Source organism: Lissotriton vulgaris, chromosome 8, assembly GCF_964263255.1.
Source record: "Lissotriton vulgaris chromosome 8, aLisVul1.2, whole genome shotgun sequence".
Classification (NCBI taxonomy): domain Eukaryota; kingdom Metazoa; phylum Chordata; class Amphibia; order Caudata; family Salamandridae; genus Lissotriton; species Lissotriton vulgaris.
In genome coordinates, this window is record NC_141696.1 from 735,519,752 (window position 1) to 735,537,781 (window position 18,030).

General features: G+C 42.3%; 1 protein-coding gene across 30 annotated transcripts in view; it reads right to left on the reverse strand.

Annotated features, from left to right (window-relative positions):
- MBNL2 (muscleblind like splicing regulator 2) overlaps positions 1–18,030 on the reverse strand; it is a 658,937-nt gene that overhangs the window by 152,175 nt on the left and 488,732 nt on the right. For 29 of the 30 annotated variants that reach the window (XM_086934635.1, XM_086934638.1, XM_086934636.1 and 26 more), the window contains 2 exons: positions 11,169–11,369; positions 10,054–10,308 (listed from right to left, as the gene is read on the reverse strand). In XM_086934635.1, coding sequence (XP_086790761.1) covers positions 10,054–10,308; positions 11,169–11,369 — 456 coding nt within the window. The remainder of the gene's footprint in view (positions 1–10,053; positions 10,309–11,168; positions 11,370–18,030) is intronic. The other variant, XM_086934644.1, reaches the window with a different exon arrangement.

An 18,030-nucleotide genomic window follows, 5' to 3' on the forward strand; every position in this document is an offset into this window, starting at 1 on the left:
CAGTGTGAAAAATGTGGAGCCTGTGCTGGCATTTGATGAACTATGTTTGGGAGAAAATAGTTTTCACTGATGATTTTCCTCATGGAAATTATGGAAGGTGACCCAGAACAAAAAAGGCACATTTTCTATAAATTCACAAATATCTTCCCCTGCCATGTGAGAAAAATGAAATAGAAGCTGCACAACTGCAATAAGGAGACTGCAGCAAATGAACAAAAAGAAGGGTTTCATATTATCAAGGAAAATGTGGTTAGTGCGCTAAAAAGCTAAAATAAAGACATTTATTGTAAATTCTCAACTATCCCAATCTGACCTCAATCCCAGCTCCTAATCGCAACAACCGCCCTCACCGCACCCACAACTCTTCTTCTGACCTCGACACACTCACCCTTCTCCGCTCCTATGACCCAGCCCCCCAAATTGACACAAGCACCCCACACTGCAACATTCCCACGATACACCCAAATCCCCTTAGACCACCCACACTAAACAGCAGATTCTCCATCCCCAATAATCTTAGAAAAGTCCCTCTCTCGATAGAACCAGCTAACACCCTCTACACACCCCGTCTCAAATGCATTCTTCTCAACTGCAGATCGGCCACGAAACATTCCGCAGCCATTGCTGAACTCCTCCTATCGCGGGACCTTGACCTAATCATCCTGACTGAAACGTGGCTAACTGAATCTTCGACACCCATAATGGACATTCTGGTTCCTCCCAACTATCACATCATCAGGCTCGACAGAACAGGCCAAATAGGTGGTGGAATCGCATGCATATACAGGGACAACCTCTCTGTTCAGAAAGTCAATTCCACATCCCTACCATCCCCAACATCCTGGGAATACATCTGCCTTGACATTATTAGTGAGGGCAAACCGATATGCTCTCTTCACAGCATCTACCACCCACCCAGGGACAACCTCACCTTTTCCCAACAAATCATGGATATGATCTCAACCAATTCCGGACGGCAGCTCACCCAAATATACCTTGGCGACTTCAACCTCCACTGGAATGACCGCAACGACGCAGTGGTAAATAGTCTTAAAAATTTCCTCGATGCCCTTAACCTCACCCAAATTTGCACCAGCCCGACACACGAGAAAGGTTCTACCCTAGACCTGATTATCTCCAAAGAGGACTCTATCCAACTCGAATCCATCCAACCCTGTGACTGGTCAGATCATCATATTATCACATTCTTTATCAATGAAAAAGTCAAAGTCAACCCGGCTCAACTCCCCAAGCCCAAAGTCTGGAAAAGAGACGCGAAAAAGCTCAACCCAGGCTCTTTGCCCCCTAACAGTTGCAATCTCCTATTCCCACCTACAGGCGCCACGGACGTCCAAACTCTGACTGACCACTATCTCAACGCTATGACCTCTATAATTAATGAGGCTGCACCTATGCAGCTAAAAAGAGTCTCTACTAAAACCTCCAAACCATGGTACGACGGGAGTCTCAACGAGGATAGAAGAGACATGCGAATGGCAGAACGGACCTGGAGATCAGCTCCCTCCGCAATGCACCTAAAAGATCTGAAGAAAAAGAGAAACGCCTACTTCAGGAAAATAAAACGCTCAAAATTGGACTTCTTCAGCCTCCAACTCGACCAAGCAAAAAACCGCCCGAGAAAACTGTTTGAGCTAATCAAGTCACAATCCAAGGAGCAACCACAACCACTCAACACTGGGCGAGAGGCACCCTCCTGTGAAGACTTCGCTGCTTTCTTTACCCAAAAAACTGACAAAATAAAAAGCGATCTCCTCACTGACGCAAGCCTCTACTCCAAACCCCAATGCCTAGCACCCACTGAACCAAAAAACAATGCTACATGGTCAACCTTTGGCACATACTCGGAAGAAGAAATTGGCAAATTACTCAGCACCCTGAAACCATCCAATCACCTCACGGACCCCCTCCCTGCCTGCGCAGTAAAAGACTTTACCCCTCTGCTTCTCCCTCTCTGGACTAAAATCATCAACAGCTCTCTCCAACAAGGAAGCATACCTGACTCCCTCAAAATTGGTCAGGTCACACCTCTACTAAAGAAACCAACAGCCGACCCCTCTGATCTCAATAATTACCGTCCCATCACCAATATCCCCACTCTCGCCAAACTGCTGGAAAAATGCGCACAACTACAATTGACTAAACACATTGAGCAATTCGATCTCCTCAACCCTCACCAGTCAGGCTTCCGAGCCGGACACAGCACAGAAACTGCTATGACTCACATAATTGATGACGCACTTCAAATGCTAGACCAAAACGACACCTGCCTCCTCATCCTTCTTGACCTCTCCTCAGCATTCGACACCGTTAAACATGAGAACCTACTAGAACTACTAAACACAAGAATGGGCCTATCTGGAACTGTCCTCAAGTGGTTCACTTCCTTTCTTCACAACAGGTCGCAGAAATTCAAGAGCAACAACCGGATGTCCTCGCCAATACCTGTAACGCTAGGCGTCCCCCAAGGATCCTCTCTATCCCCAACTTTGTTCAACCTAGTCATGGAACCTCTCACCACCTTGCTACAAGCATCCAATGTGCACTTTCACATGTACGCCGATGACACTCAACTTTACCTCAAATTACAATCACCCAATGACATCCTGCTCCTGAACTCAACAATCAGATACACCCAATCCTGGCTTGCCGACAATCACCTCAAACTCAATGCCCTGAAAACAGAGTTCCTTCTGATCTCACCCCCAGCGAAGATATCCACCACTCAACATTGGCTTAAAAACCTAACCGCACTCAATGTCCAACCCACCATCGTGGACTCAGCAAAATCTTTAGGCATAACACTTGACACCAATCTCAGCATGCAGCAACATATCAGCAAGGCAACAAAGGGAGCGAACTTCCAGATCAATACTCTGAGGAAACTTAAACCCTACCTCCCAGCCAAAGACTTCCAAACTGCAGTACAAGCACTAGTCATCCCACGAATTGAATACGGCAGCACCGCCCTCTGCGGACTCCCCCTAACTACAACCGCACCACTAAAAGCGTCTCTAAATGCTGCAGCGAGACTCACCACTGGGTCAAAAAAGCACTCCCACATTACCCCTGACTTGAAATCCCTGAATTGGCTGCCTTTTGAAGCCAGAATACATCTGAAAATCGCCTGCATGACACACAAGGCGGTACACCTAAACTCACCCGGCTACCTTGCTCAGAAACTGACAATCTCTGGGGGAATTAGAAACACGAGAGGCACAAAGAATCTTCTGCTGAAACCTCGAAGATTCCGGAAGGAAAAAACATACAAGCGCTCCTTCTCGGGAATGGCGCCTAGAATTTGGAACTCACTCCCTCCCGAAACCAGGCTTATATCCTCCACTACACTCTTTAAAAAAGAAGTAAAAGCTATCCTCATGGCTAAATACACTTGAACTACTTTCTCGAATCCTATTAACACCCTGCACCGATCTGAACTACATGTTTGACCCCTTTACTTATTTGTTTGAGTTGTCTTATTATTGTCTTATTATTCATACTCTCTTATTATTCATATTATTGTCTTATTATTCATATTGTCTTATTATTCATATGATTGGCTTTGCACTCATTTATTTGTACTATTTGTACTGTGTGATATATCGATTTACTTGTCTGACTATGTTCCCTCATGTGCCCTTCTATGTAAAGCGCTCTGATATCTGCAAAGATCTTGTTCGCGCTATATAAAACTTTAAATAAAATAAATCCATGTCAGAAAAAGGCAGGCACGTTGAGTGAAACATGTACTGCTTGCACCAACAGCAGTCTGTCACTCGACTCCCCAGTGATCTACTATAGCTTCAAAGAGTTCTAATAAACAACTAGAGCACTAACATTCTGAATTCAAGACAAACGCGAGGCATTCCTGAAGGAGCTGTTGAATTTAAAGCCTTTGCTACGGAGCAGAAAATGAGAACTGAGGTGTTAATGCAGCTATGAACCCATTTTAGTAACTTATGGAGCAATATATTTTTAAAGCGGCTAAAAATACTTAGTGAGAGAAGACACTACCCAAATCCAGCATTCTGTTTCCACATCTTTTTACTCAGGCGACTCATCCTCTGTGCTGCCAATTGCCTCAATTTTAAGTAGTAACATTTTGGTAGCCATCAAAAGGCTTTTTCAGTATTCTATTTAAATGTATGAGTTTTTTTTTGTTAAGAGGTGCATAACGTTATTTAGAGCCAGATCACAGTCGAAACAAATAGATTAGTACTCCAGTGAGTTGAAAACCTCCGAATGAGTTGCTGTCTTGACAATACATTTTTTCCTTTTTATGTTTCCTCACTTCCTCGTCATTAGCCGCATGTAATTGCATGGATTTACACTGGTGTCAAAATACTTTGATATTGCGAGTTAAGTAGAAGGAAAAGATAAAACATTTACATCTATTTATATTTTTTGTCTTATGAGATATACCATATATATCTTATGAATGACGGAGAGGATACTTAAACTTTTTTAAACAGTAATATTGTAAATCATACAGAAAAATGAGGCTTATATTTTAAAATCACAGTATTTAAAACTGTTGCGGGAGGCGTGATTTTCGGAAAATTGGAACCATTTATAAATGTATTCATAGCAGAGATGATATACTTTCACCTGGACATGTTGAGCCTTCTGTAATTGAAATTAGACCATTGGAATGTGAGGAGCTCCATTGTAAACAATGGAGTGCTCTGGGCTCCTAATGGCTGGTATAAGCCTGGAGCTCCAACATTCCAATGTTTCTTTGTTCACAGCTCTGGCTGTGAACAAAGGCTTCAGGGAGGCAGAGGGGATTCCAATCCCCTCACGCTTCCAAAAGGCTTTGTTTTTTTGTTAGAACATTTTGTCCTCTAGTGGCAGAATGTTCTCATAGCCTTATAGCCCTTCGTAGACGGGCTATACCGCTATTAAAGTCCCTCTCCCTTGTTAAAGGCCCTCGCCTTCGGCTCGGGGCCTTTAACACTGGAGAGGACCTTTAATAGCAGGTATAGCACTCTACGGCGGGCTATAAGGCTATATTAGAACATGGGAATGTGGGGAGCTCCATTGTAAACAATGGAGTGCTCTGGGCTCCTAATGGCAGGTATAAGCCTGGAGCTCCAACATTCCAATGTTTCTTTGTTCACAGCTCTGGCTGTGAACAAAGGCTTCAGGGAGCCTGAGGGGATTCCAATCCCCTCACGCTTCCAAAAGGCTTTGTTTTTTTGTTAGAACATTCTGTCCTCTAGTGGCAGAATGTTCTAATAGCCTTATAGCCCTTCGTAGATGGGCTATACCGCTATTAAAGTCCCTCTCCCTTGTTAAAGGCCCTTGCCTTCGGCTCGGGCCTTTAAAGCTGGAGAGGGCCTTTAATAGCCGGTATAGCCCTCTACGGCGGGCTATAAGGCTATAGTGAACAATTCTAAACCGTTTTTTTCCAGCACATAATTCCTAGTGCAGGCACATTCTGGGAGCTGCATGAATAACCTAGTTCTTTATTAGAACGCTGATCATCAAGGTAGCTGCTATTGGAAGGCGGTGCAGTGATTTGTGGGTCGAAAGTGCAGTGTGCCTTGTTTGTACTAGCTATGAATCCCCTGGGTAGACATTGCAGCCCATGAAAGAGCAGCATTTTTAGCTGTGTACAGCTCTTTTATTTACAAATGATGGTACAGACCTTCTACTCCCTGTTTATTTTAAGGCATTTTAATATCAGTGGGTGGAATGTTTTAATATTGTTATAGATCTCTCTTCTGCCTCTAGCTATAATGGTTGTTAAAGGCCCTATCCCTGGCTATAAGTCGTCCTCTGCACCTTTGGCCTGTAGCTAGGGTACTTGTTTTGATGAAAATTGATTTTAACAAATAAACCATATTTTCCTAGCTAAAGAAATTTCAATAGTAGCATCTTGAAAACCATAAAATGAATGCTCTATGATTCTGTGGCCCAATGTATATATATTTGTGTGTGTATATGTATACACACATAACAACAATACATAGGTATGTATAAACGTTTAGGGGTGGGTAAAAGTATAGGGTGATAAGGGTTGTTTTTTAGGGTTAAGGGGTAGGTACGGGTAAAGGGTGATAAGGGTATTTTAAGGGTAGGTAAGAGTATTGGGTAGGAATTTTTTTTAGGGTTCTAGGGCGGTACGAATATAGGGGTATTTAATAAAGGACGGTTTGAGTGGGTTCAGCTCTAATTATTTTTTATGTATTAAAAAGTGTGGGGTCTAAAGATATATATATATATATATATATACACATATACACACACACACTTTTTTTACTTGCCTTATTTATACTTACATGCATGGTAAAGGCATTAGTTGTAAATAATGCGTGGTAAAGGCATGTATGGTAATTGTATGCATTGTAATGACATCATACAAAAACCTCTGGGTCAGAAGTGAAAAGGACCGGTCCATCGCTGCACTAGTCTAGGAATTTTCAGCAGCTTGCTTCGCAAAAAATGAGATCAGAAAAATGTTAGGCTTCCTGCCGGAAGAGAGCCGCAGGATCACGACCATGCCCTTGTGACATCCAATCTTGACTATGGCAACTGTCTTTATCTGGGTATGCCAGGGTACCTGATCAAAAGGCTTCAGACAGTGCAGAATGAGGCGGCAAGGCTCATTCGCAAGGTCCCTATGCACCTGACCATTTCCCCTACCTTAAACAGCTCCACTGGCTTCCGGTAGCCAGGAGGATCGAATTCAAGGCCCTCAGCCTCGCTTTTCGTGCCATACAGGGTAAAGGCCCCGGCTTCCTCAGGCTATCCTATATATATATAATGTATTCAGGCTCAAACCAAACAGACGCGTTTCGGACACTGAGTCCTTCGTCAATGTTTATGTAAACATTGATGAAGGACTCCGTGTCCGAAACGCGTCTGTTACACAAGTTTGTGGGTTGAAATAAAATCTTGCCGCTAACCCCTGGAGTGCGTTATACGTTTCTTTATGGAAATGGTTTGAGCCTGACTATTTGACCGCGAGTATCGGCGCGGAATCTGCACCCGCTGATGAGTGCCTTGGGATTGCCAATGCAATTGGCAGCTTCGATATATAGATATATATTAGGTATCAACCACAATTTAATAGAGCAGACTGCTACCCAGGAACTGGCTCATACTAGAGGAAAAACAGAAAACTCATTCCTTTTCAATTCTCCGTAGAAACAAACAATTTATGTTTTGAAACCACTTAGTTTTTCTTGTATTTGACATTTTGAAAAAACTATTTCCAGATACAGCGACACCTGCGGCATATTCTTATGTAAAGCATCTGTAGCTAGAAGTCTCTATCAGGTGAATGCTCTTAGATCAAAGAAATCATCAAATAACCAGAGAATTACTAAATAAATATCACCTTCTTCTTGCTAAAAATGCATGTAACTGCTTTAACACATGCCCAACTATTTGCTTACAAACATAGGCAGCGAAGGAAATAAACGTTTTCTCTTGATTAAGTATAATTGTGGTGTTTAAGTGACCCAGACCCATGTTCAAAGAGTCTTGTTAGTATAGTATTTCCAAGATGGAAGACGCATGCTGCCCACCGAGCATATCCCCACCCCATTTCTCCTGCTCATACTAGATTTTCCTTGAATCTGGAGGGAACTCAAAAAAATCACCTGGAAGCTGTACTGGTGTGCCTGACAACTGGCTGACATTCATACAGTGCCCTGGGGTTGATGACCTTCTCAGTCTTCTCTCTACTAAGCAAAAACTGACCCAGCTTAGAAATATATATTTGTGAACTGCAAACATGCACTGAACACTAACTGGCAATGGGCATCTTCCCAACTGCCTGGCTTTGTGGAGCTAGGCAGAGGTGGTCCTGCATGTCGAGGCACATCTTTGGGACTTGAACCTCAGTGGAGCCTGGGCTACCTTTGTATTCAGAGTTCCTGGCAGCAGACTGACCACTTCCTCCTGACTAGGTGTAAGCATGAAGGACCTGCTGAATGTTGATGACAAATAAGATTTGAAAACCACTGACTGTTCTCGACTTGCCCCTTCAGCTCCTCACGAAATACCAAGACCAGTTGCCTGAAAGATCGACGGCTACATGCACATTTCAGTGCCTGGAAAAGCCGCCACAAAAGCACACTCCAGCCTGCACCAACTTTTGCCATTTTAGTATTTTCACGGTCTACTTCACCTTGTTGAGTGCAGCAATCTACCAGCTGTTTATGTAGCCAGGTAGACTGATTTGTAGACTCCGATTGGTCCAGGGTGTGCCCTGTGTGCGTAGCTCCAAGGCATCTAAATGGTTTCACTGGAGGCCCATCCTCTTTGCCAGCATTGGTCCTGACCAAAGCAATTGGTCATTATGTGATCATTTCTGGGCTCTAAACTCAAACATAGCGCTGAATTAAACTGTTTCACCAGAACCCATGCTTAACTCTAGGGTAGTGCTAATGAATTTCTTTTTTAACTGTGCTTTAGAGGACTTGAAACAGGTGAGAACAGTTAGCATAAGGACCATTAGTAAGTGCTCAGAAGTAACACAGTTTAGACTGCCCTGAATGAAGCGTTTTCTGCTTGATCGAGAGCCTCATTCTAAATTTGGTGTTTGGCCAAATCAGAGATAATGCAACATCAGTTACTTAAAGGACTGTCATTACCATAAAAGGCCCATTGTCTCCATCTTATGGAGAGTGCAAAACATAACCAAATGAATAGTGGGCAATTAAATGCCCTGGAATTAGGCTAAATCAGATGCCTGTGGATTACTTGACGCCAGGCATCACTTTCCATCACTTAGGAAGAACAACCTTAACACACTTCAAGGAACTCGATCATTCCTGCTCAATTTACGCACATCATCACACGCATAGATGATCTGATATGGGGGTTTGAAATCCCGACTGACCAGGAAATAAAAACGATGCATAGAAAGGGATCATTAATGCTCTGTTGTGACAAACATGAATATATGGTGTGCTGCAGCTATTCAGCATGATGATATTGCTGAGCACAAAGTGGGCAATGTACATTAATGTCCATTTTGGTTTCACCCTATAAAAATTATTTAAGGTCCTTCCACTGAAGCTGAAGACTATTCCGTTCATAGAATGTGAATTGACAGAGACTACAATAATTGACATGGAGGGAACTACAAAACAGAGACAACAATAATTGACACAGAGGGAACTACAAAGGCTGAGACCACGATACTTACTACAAAACCAAATCCTGCACGAAAATAGCATCTATGCTTTGGTGGAAAATGAAAATCCTACCCTAAACACAGATCACATTAAATGAGCATGCATTTAGAACAGATTTTTGGGATAACACAAAATACTGTTTTTACTGCTGCAGCCACAAGCGTTGAGCTGGTGAACGTGGACACCTTTTAGAGTTTAAATGCACCCTAATGTCACAATTCAAAATCAATTGAGTTGCGGTAATAAGGCCTTGGGTTCACCATTTGGAAAGGTTGCTAGCAATATGTTAAGGGATGGGACAGTTTCGATCAAGTGGAGAGGCAAGGTTAGACCGGGAAAGCTGCAATTAAAAGTAAAAAACATCAAAATAAAATAATTGTGAAGTGAATGCATTAAAGGTCTCAACTAAGTCATCAAATTCACAAAAATACAAAATGTATTCTTTCTCACCACCTTCACGCCATTTAAAAAAGAATTCATAGGCTGTCCATCTAATAGGCTAGAAAATCATTCTTACCACCATTTGGAATCTACCGGTTTAAAACGAATGCATCCTTGTAGCACCTTTCACCTTTTAGGTAATTCTAGAATTGGGGATATAGGTGATAATTTATGAGAACAAAGCAAAGAGAAGGCAGATCATAGAGTCTAATTTCTTATCTGTGCTCAAAGGAGTTACCTATTGTGCTGAGAGACCCAAGACTGGGGGAAAAGGGGAGAGGTTTTTTATTAAAATAAAATTACGGCAATACTAATAATATTCCCCAATCAATTACTGCATTTTGTGATTTTACACTAATAAGTAAGATTATAACTCTTGCCTACTCACAGCCAGACAAATAACCCAATGGCAGAGCCCGAAAACATGTCCGCTGGCACTTACCATCACGGTAGCAGCTGCCTGAGCTGCTACTGCAGCCTGGTTGGCTTGGTGTTGAGCAGCTTTGATTTTGGCCTGCAAATGTGCAGGAGGGTGAAAATATTTGCATTTCTCCCTCATGCAACGACCCTTAATGTAATCCATACAAACGGTTACAGTGTTATCATTTGTGTCAATCATCGTGCTGTCTGCAGGGTGTGCAAAGCGGCAATCGGTCTCTCCCCGTGCACAGTTTCCTCTCTGGAACTCCCTGCAAACCTATGCAAGAAACACAGGAGGGATTATATGAGACTCATGGCCTGCCTGTTGCTTTTTGGTATTGCACATGGTAAAAACAGCCTATTGATGGTGTGGTACTTATATTTAAAGCATTTTTAAAAAAAATATTAGCGTTTACATTTATGGGGCAGTTTTTTTTTTCTTTCACATTAATGGGGGCACTTTTTTCTTTTAAAAAACAAGGCCTTTAAAACCAAGTTCGACCTTCAGCTGAACATTTGTTTAATTTTCCATCCTGACAAAGACAAGGTATTATCTTTGAAGCTGCTGGCAACCAGATTTGTAACATTTGCTGTGGTTTTTACCCATCACAAGAAAACTCTCAGGCTTGAACACCTTCCTTTTTTAAAATTATTGGGAAAATAGGCGGTCAGGGCAGTTGGGTGCGGAAGGAGGGGATTGCAACCCCATTTCCCTCATATTTTTAAGTATGTGGAGGTAGTTTGATACAATAATGGTGGCTGCATATTGTAAAAAAATGCCCGCATGCTGCATTGATGTGCTCGCCAGATCCTTCAAAGTAAACTACTCGTCTTTGGCAGAACAGAAATCTAAAAGGTTATCGCAGAGAAGTTACGATGAGTTTGCAAAAACATTGTTAAAAAAAATAAAAAATCAGGTGCTGCTGCCCATTCAAAATTTTACTTCAAAATAGGTTTACATAATTTGCTATGGAAAAAGTTTGTTTCACGCAATCTTCCCACCAAATTTACGGCAATGCTCTCAAGAAAATAGGCTCCACGATCAAAAACACATTCAACCAGAAAATGCAGCGCATCACAAATCCTGAATGAATTTGGCCTATACATGGACTTTCAGAGAATAAAAATTTCTAGTACCTCTAGTTTATCTGTTCTGAGGAGTTTCTGACCAGAAGAACTGGAAACTGACATAGGCGGACTTCCAGGGACCATGACGGGTGTGTTGGGCAGCATTTCAGTCGGGACTAACCCAACACTGTGCGTTACAGGTGTCAGATAGGGAGCAAAACTAATAGCGTGGTTTGTTCCTAAGCCGTGGTGGCCTACAGGAAAAGAAGGCTGCAAAATGAAGAAAAAAACATGCAGGTGAAAAATACAACAAATGATACTGCTGAAACACAAAAACAATTGTTATAAGGCAAACATCATCTCATGCAAAATGAATGCTAACAGGGAAACTGTTTCAGAGCCTTAATCAGTCCTACCAGCTGCATGCAACTTTTCTTTTTCACCCATGTCACCAGTACATACACCACTTCAGCCCTCAAAGTTTACTTGGTGGAAGTTCCTACTGCACAATCTACACATTTAAAAAACAATGCAACATAGCTCCATTGCATGAAGGCATAAATTGGGTTACATGCCGTAGCTCATTTATTCGAAGCATAGTGAAAATCGGTAGTATGCAAGTGGCGTTTCTTCAGCTCTAGGGGTGAAGCTTCAGCTCCAAAATAGGGTACGGATTTGTAACTTTAACTCTCAAGAATCAGTACATTACATAGACCCCTATGTCTTAATCTATTTGACATCAGTGAAAATCAAGGAACGCTTAATTCAAAAGGAGGATTAATTATTATCTCAATGCTAGGAGGACCCTAACCAATATTTACCCTAGCCATCAGAGGCTATCCAAAAACACATGCTGTCCCCGACCATCTTATACTCCTTTTTCATGATACTTACAGAAGATGGTCAACTATTCGTGATAAGACGGTAAGGTTGTAAAGGCCACAAGTGAATATGTTAGAGACACTAATAATGATTACAAAGATCAATGAACCAAAGAAGGATACTACAGAGGCGCAGGCTTTCAAGGGATGTATGAAAGTTGCAATGATGAGAAGGAGGGAACGTAGGATATAAGGGATAATGTTAAAGAAGAAGATACATTTAGAAGAGAAGGGTTTCTAAATCCTTGCTGAATAGGAGATTCAGATTAAATCTAATACGACCAGGGATAGAGCTCCACAGCCTGGGATCTAGGCAGGATCAAGCCTGTGTGAACGTTTTTGCTCTTCTGAATGCTGGGATTTCCAGGATCACTCTTCTTCTGTTCCTGGTGGCGAGTTTAGGTTTGTCCTTCTGGTAGGATGACTGGTCAGTATATAATACTTAATGACTCAAATAATCAATCTTGAATTCAATGCTCGCATCCAAGTGGGTGCCAACAAAGATGTTTTTGAATGGGAACCATGATGTCTGATTTTCTGGCTCCCATTACTAGGTAAGCAGCTGCATGCAATACAGATTTTAGAGGCACCGGAGAAGATTTAGGAGGGCAGGCCAAGACTGCATTTCTTTAAATTGGCTCAGAACCAGGGCTTGTACAGTTGAGTTGAAGTCAGAATGAAGAATGCACGGTTTTGTGAAGTTGAAGGGAGGATCTTGTCATTTTGGTAATGTGATTTGAAAGGATGAGATGTTCACCATGAGAACACCCAGAGATTTGGTATGAGGCACTAGAGTGGTAAAGAACCCTAGATGGCCTAGCGGTCAAGCCCTTAGTGTTCTGGCAAAAAAAGTGTTATTGGAGTAGAGAACAATATTAGTATTGGTTGGATTCAATTTCAAGTGGAGATGACACACATTAGCTTTTCAAAGACATTCAAGTTGTCAATGATCATAGTCTTGGCTGACCTGCATGTCTGGACTGGAATGTAAGGAAAGGCAACAATGCTTGATAAGGGACACACTAATTAAAAGCAACGCATTAACTGATGGCAGCTCACCATCAACACGTCTCAGCTGGAGAAATATTTACAGAAATGTCCTGCTGTGGCCGTTTTGGACTCTCATGGAGGAAATTGTAATAGGACCTGGAAGAGATTCGATAATGTTTCAAAGCAGAATTGGAATCTAGCAACAATGTATAGAGCAAGGCTTGCACAGAAAGTAACTTTTCTTAGCCGTTAAGGCACAAATCACGGACTAGTTTGCCTCATTTTATTCGGTAATCTTAAAACATACGTGACTAGTGAGCATTAACGTATGTTGCATTGTGTGAACACAATTAAAAGTAATATGCAAAAGAAAGATTGAACAATGATAAAACATGAATCTAATAGATGAGTAAACTTTGATAAGTCCTAATAACATTAAATCTTATTAAAAAGTGCAAAGTAATAACAGACAGGCAAGGCATGCATTTTCACAATCCTAACTAATATATCTAGTGCGAGGGTTAATTTGCTGTCGGATACTAAGGTCAGGTGAAGGAAATCCTGCACTCAAATGCGCTGCCGACATGTTGGAGTTCAGAATTATCTATGGCCTTGAGAACACGAGCTGCCAAAACACCTTGTGAATAAAAGACGATAAGACAAAATAATTTTTCCCCATTCTCCTTACAGCCCCTAAACATGGCGCTTTTAGGAAAGTCAGAGAATTTTACGTTTTCTTTTACTACCAAGATGAGTACTTCCAACATGATGCAGAGAGAAACATGATGGCTCACTGAACTTGTTGGCATAACTTCAACCACTGCAACACATGGTATGTTGTGCTAAAGATAACCTGGCAACTTTTTAAACAAATAGTGACTCTGTTCAAAGAGATTTTGCAAATGTTCTCTTAGATGTTTCCGGAGACAACGCAGACGAAGACAATTTTTTTTCGGTCAATTACGTTATGCCAGAGTTCTAAAATGCAGTCATGAAGTGTCAACACTGTAGGTTTAAAAGTCTAGAACATGTAGGTAGACTGTGCAACCTGCCCATCGTTGAAGTGAAGCATTCTCGAATAATGTACTGTGGAAATAAGGATTCCTTGCCAGGGAAAAAACTGCCAAGTGAGGGTAAGGATTGCCTTTAGTGTCAAGGTCCTCTAAATCACATCACCTCTTACTTAAGACCAAGGAATATGTTCTACCATCTCTATTTTGCAGAAGCTCCATCACTTTTTGTAGCAGGTTTTTGTGATGGTGCATGGAAATTTCTCAATTTAAGCCCTACGTCCTTAATAGCAACTAAAGTGATTAGGACCGTTAAAAGTCCTAAACTAGCTTGTGTTATTAAAGTGCCAATACAGCATCATTTAAATCCCATAAATTCGGAGCTAAGCTCAAATACTAGTGTGAATAGATACTACCTTGAAAGAGCATTTGAGATGGGGTGGAGGGAGAGGGGTGGGGAGGGAGGGGGGATGAGGGATGAGGGAGGGGGGGCGGAGGGGAGAGAGGCATTGCCACAGGAGATGCAGGGCGAATGCTCTCAGTGGTTCTGTGCCACAACCGCTTTGCAGCTGTGGTATCAATGAACTGATCGTTTGGTTTACGAAATCCCCCTGCTTCTTTTGATTAGCAACTGGCCAAATGGTAGAGGCTGGCTGCTGCATTAAAACCACAATTCTAGACTAAGCATTTAGAGGAAGGCGCTTGAGTGAACACATACGTGATGTTTGGTGTGCAGAAGTAAACTGTAAGAAGCGGTAAGGGCGAATGGGAAATGACAGGCCTTTTCAAGTCATTCCACAAAAACCCAGAGGTCGCAATGCCTAGTTGCGAATGCACATCTTTGTAATAAATCTGCCGAAAGTAATACTTGTGTACAGTACAATGTGGTGCTCTCAAAGCAAAATGTCTCCCTCCACCCTCAGAGACCAAAACAAAATAAGGAAAAACGTCTCCGTTGAGTTCACAAATAACATGTACATATGCAGAGGCACACCAAATCAGTCCAAATTGTAATGTAGGTAGTAATCACAGGGAGTCCATAAAATATTCCCTTTCTCTTTATTTTATTCTCAAAGATCCAAGCACAAAACACACCAGCAGCAGACACATGTTTCGTCCAACAAACTTTTTCAAGGCTAGATAGTATAGGCAAAGAAACCCGGCACCCCGTATAACAGCATACCGGAGGTAAGTGTACACGCGAAGATTCTGAAAGTCAGTGAACCAGATGTCAAATTTAGAACATTAGTCATGCGAACTTTCACAGTATTTGACGGATCCTAAACAATTTGTAAACAATCAAGGCCTTCAATGTTAATAAAGAGGTCTGTGGCCCGCCTTTGTCACCATGAGTATCTGTACCTACAGGCAAAAGTAATGAACGAGGAAATTACGAGTCCAGTTAGTCTGTGAAAAGTGGCTTTAATGAGAAATGCCCGTACCTGAAGGAATTCACAAAACAGCTACGTCTACCACAGGGTCAAAAATCAGCGAGCACCTGTGACCAACTGGTGGGAATATCTGTCTGACCTGTTGTAAACAACATGTAGACCACGGTGGATGTTAAAATGTAATTGAGAAACGTGCTGTTGGTGAAACCGTGGAGTACCACAGAGACCGACCTGTCCCCAAGCCCTGATAAGCTTGGAACTGGAGAGTAGACGAACCGGCATGCGTAAACCGAATAAGATCCCACCAGAGGCATGGAAGTTAAATTTCCCATGTGGACAAGAGACTTTTTACAGCACCTACATAAATAAAACATGGCTTTAGGGAGAACTAAGGTGCTATTGCTGGGCTGCGGTGTAAAATCACTGCAGCGGCACAAGGCGGGGAGGCATGGCTTTGTCATGCAGAAAACGTGTATTTAATATAAATGCTATTTAATACCCCTAAAGCGTGACTAGTATGCCTGCAGGCTTAGTGCTTCAAATATAAAAATGTGGTATACTACACAATGGCAAGTGAATACCCTTAGAGAGAACAATTATCCAAAGCGGCTTTCACTTTGTAGGTAAAGTTTCTTTTTTACAGAACAGACCTAGAAGGGATTAGCCATCTGGGAGCGGGACTTGAGTAGATGGCAGAACAATGGGCAGCGTTCACATTGCATTTGACTCGGAGATGCAAAAAATGTGCCAAGAGGAAATTACACAATTCATTCACTGGGCCGCCATACATTTTTTCACTCCATATCCAGCAAGAGGGAAACCAAATCTCGGATATATATATATATATATATATATATATATATATATATATATATATATATATATATATATATATATATATATATATATACACATCACAGTAGCCAATCGATTGTTTTATTAGTTCGATCAGTTTAGAGCAGTCTGTGTAGCTCCACTGAGTGGCCCCTCCGTCCCGGTAGAAACTTCCGGCTTCCTTTCCCACCCACAACCCATCTGTAGTCCTGCCAAGGAGACCATACAGTCTCACATTTCTAGGTGTATCCCCTGCTTTGATAGATTGTCTTTTCGTCCAGCATGAACCAGTCCATATCATTCTTCAAGCCCTGCAACACCGGGGCTTCCGGCGCCACTCCTGACTTTTGTGCAATGTTGCGTTTTGCTACTCCCAACCCCAGGGACAACCATAGTGTGCTATATCTGGGTGGGGGATCTTCTCCCCAGATTTTCAATAACCAGCATTTAGCTGTGCCCGGTATACAGCATCCAGTTACCGCTCTCATTTCCCTAAGGGCTGTCCAGTAGGTTTGTACCCTGGGTTAGTGCACCATACTTTTCCTAAAGGACAAGGGAACCCACTAGGTAAGCAAGGACCTGGGGTATCAGTTAAGCTAGAGACAGTGGTCCTTGACAGAAGAGATCAGCGTATCAATAATTATAGGCCACAATAAGCACTATAATGAAAAAAAGTACAACCATCAATGTTAGAATATATTAAATTAGACGAACCAACGTTTAAACAGTGGGACACAATCCTGCATCCACAATGCTACACATACAATCAAACAATACAATACTTGGGGTTTTTCGGGCATATAAGAATTGGGAGCAAAGAGACAATGTTGGTTCGTCTAATTTAATATATTCTAACATTGAATGAATTTCAAAGTCCGGTTGGACTTTTTTTCATTATAGTGCTTATTGTGGCCTATAATTATTGATATGCTGATCTCTTCTGTCAAGGACCACTGTCTCTAGCTTAACTGGGTTAGTGCACAGCACAAGACTAGCACCATACAACCACTCAGGCAAAGCATTCCTAGACCTGGAAAAAAAACCTCTTAAAGAAATGAAGATTCTGCTGGACTTCAGGGAATATTAGACTTCTACTGGCAGCGGGGGCTGGAGCTGCTCAAGGGTCAAAAGGATGGCTTCCTGTTGCTGCTACACAGACACAAAAGGCAGAACTGCTCCCCGATCTGAAGGAGGTCCACCTGACCACCTGTGTCAGAACATCAGGGGACAGCCCTGGCTGAAGACAGACCTTGTGCCATGAAGTCTGCCTTAAGTACTCAAGAGGGCAGTAGGAGAGACCCAATAAAAGACTTCCCAGCGAGAATAAACTTTTAGGACTCGTGACTGTAGCAAGATGCATGGGCAGAGGCCTGTCTTCCCCTTGGAGCTGTGACTTGATTTACCCATTAGCGTACCAGGAAGACTGCAAGCACGAGAGTGCACCAGACTTTGCCTCCCGAGCTCTGAGGCAGAACAGTTTGCGTCTTAAGTTTTTCGTGCTTCTGTTTCAAGAGAGCAGCCTGGTAGCAGTTTTGAGTAATGCAGTTATAAATGTTATACTGCAAGGACCTCATGCCACAGAAACACTCCAAAGGTGTTAAAGGTAATCCTGACTATCACAGTGGATTTTGAGCAGTGGGAAATAAATAAACTACTTTTACACATTAGGGGCTCAACAGTCCACACACTCCTCCCATTAAAAGTGTCCTCCATCTTACAGAGATTGGAGCCTACATTTGGTGGCTCAGATACGAGGGGCCCAAGAGGCTTACACTCAACTGCTTTCCAGCACATGCAGCAGCTTCTGCCAGGACATCAGGCCCGT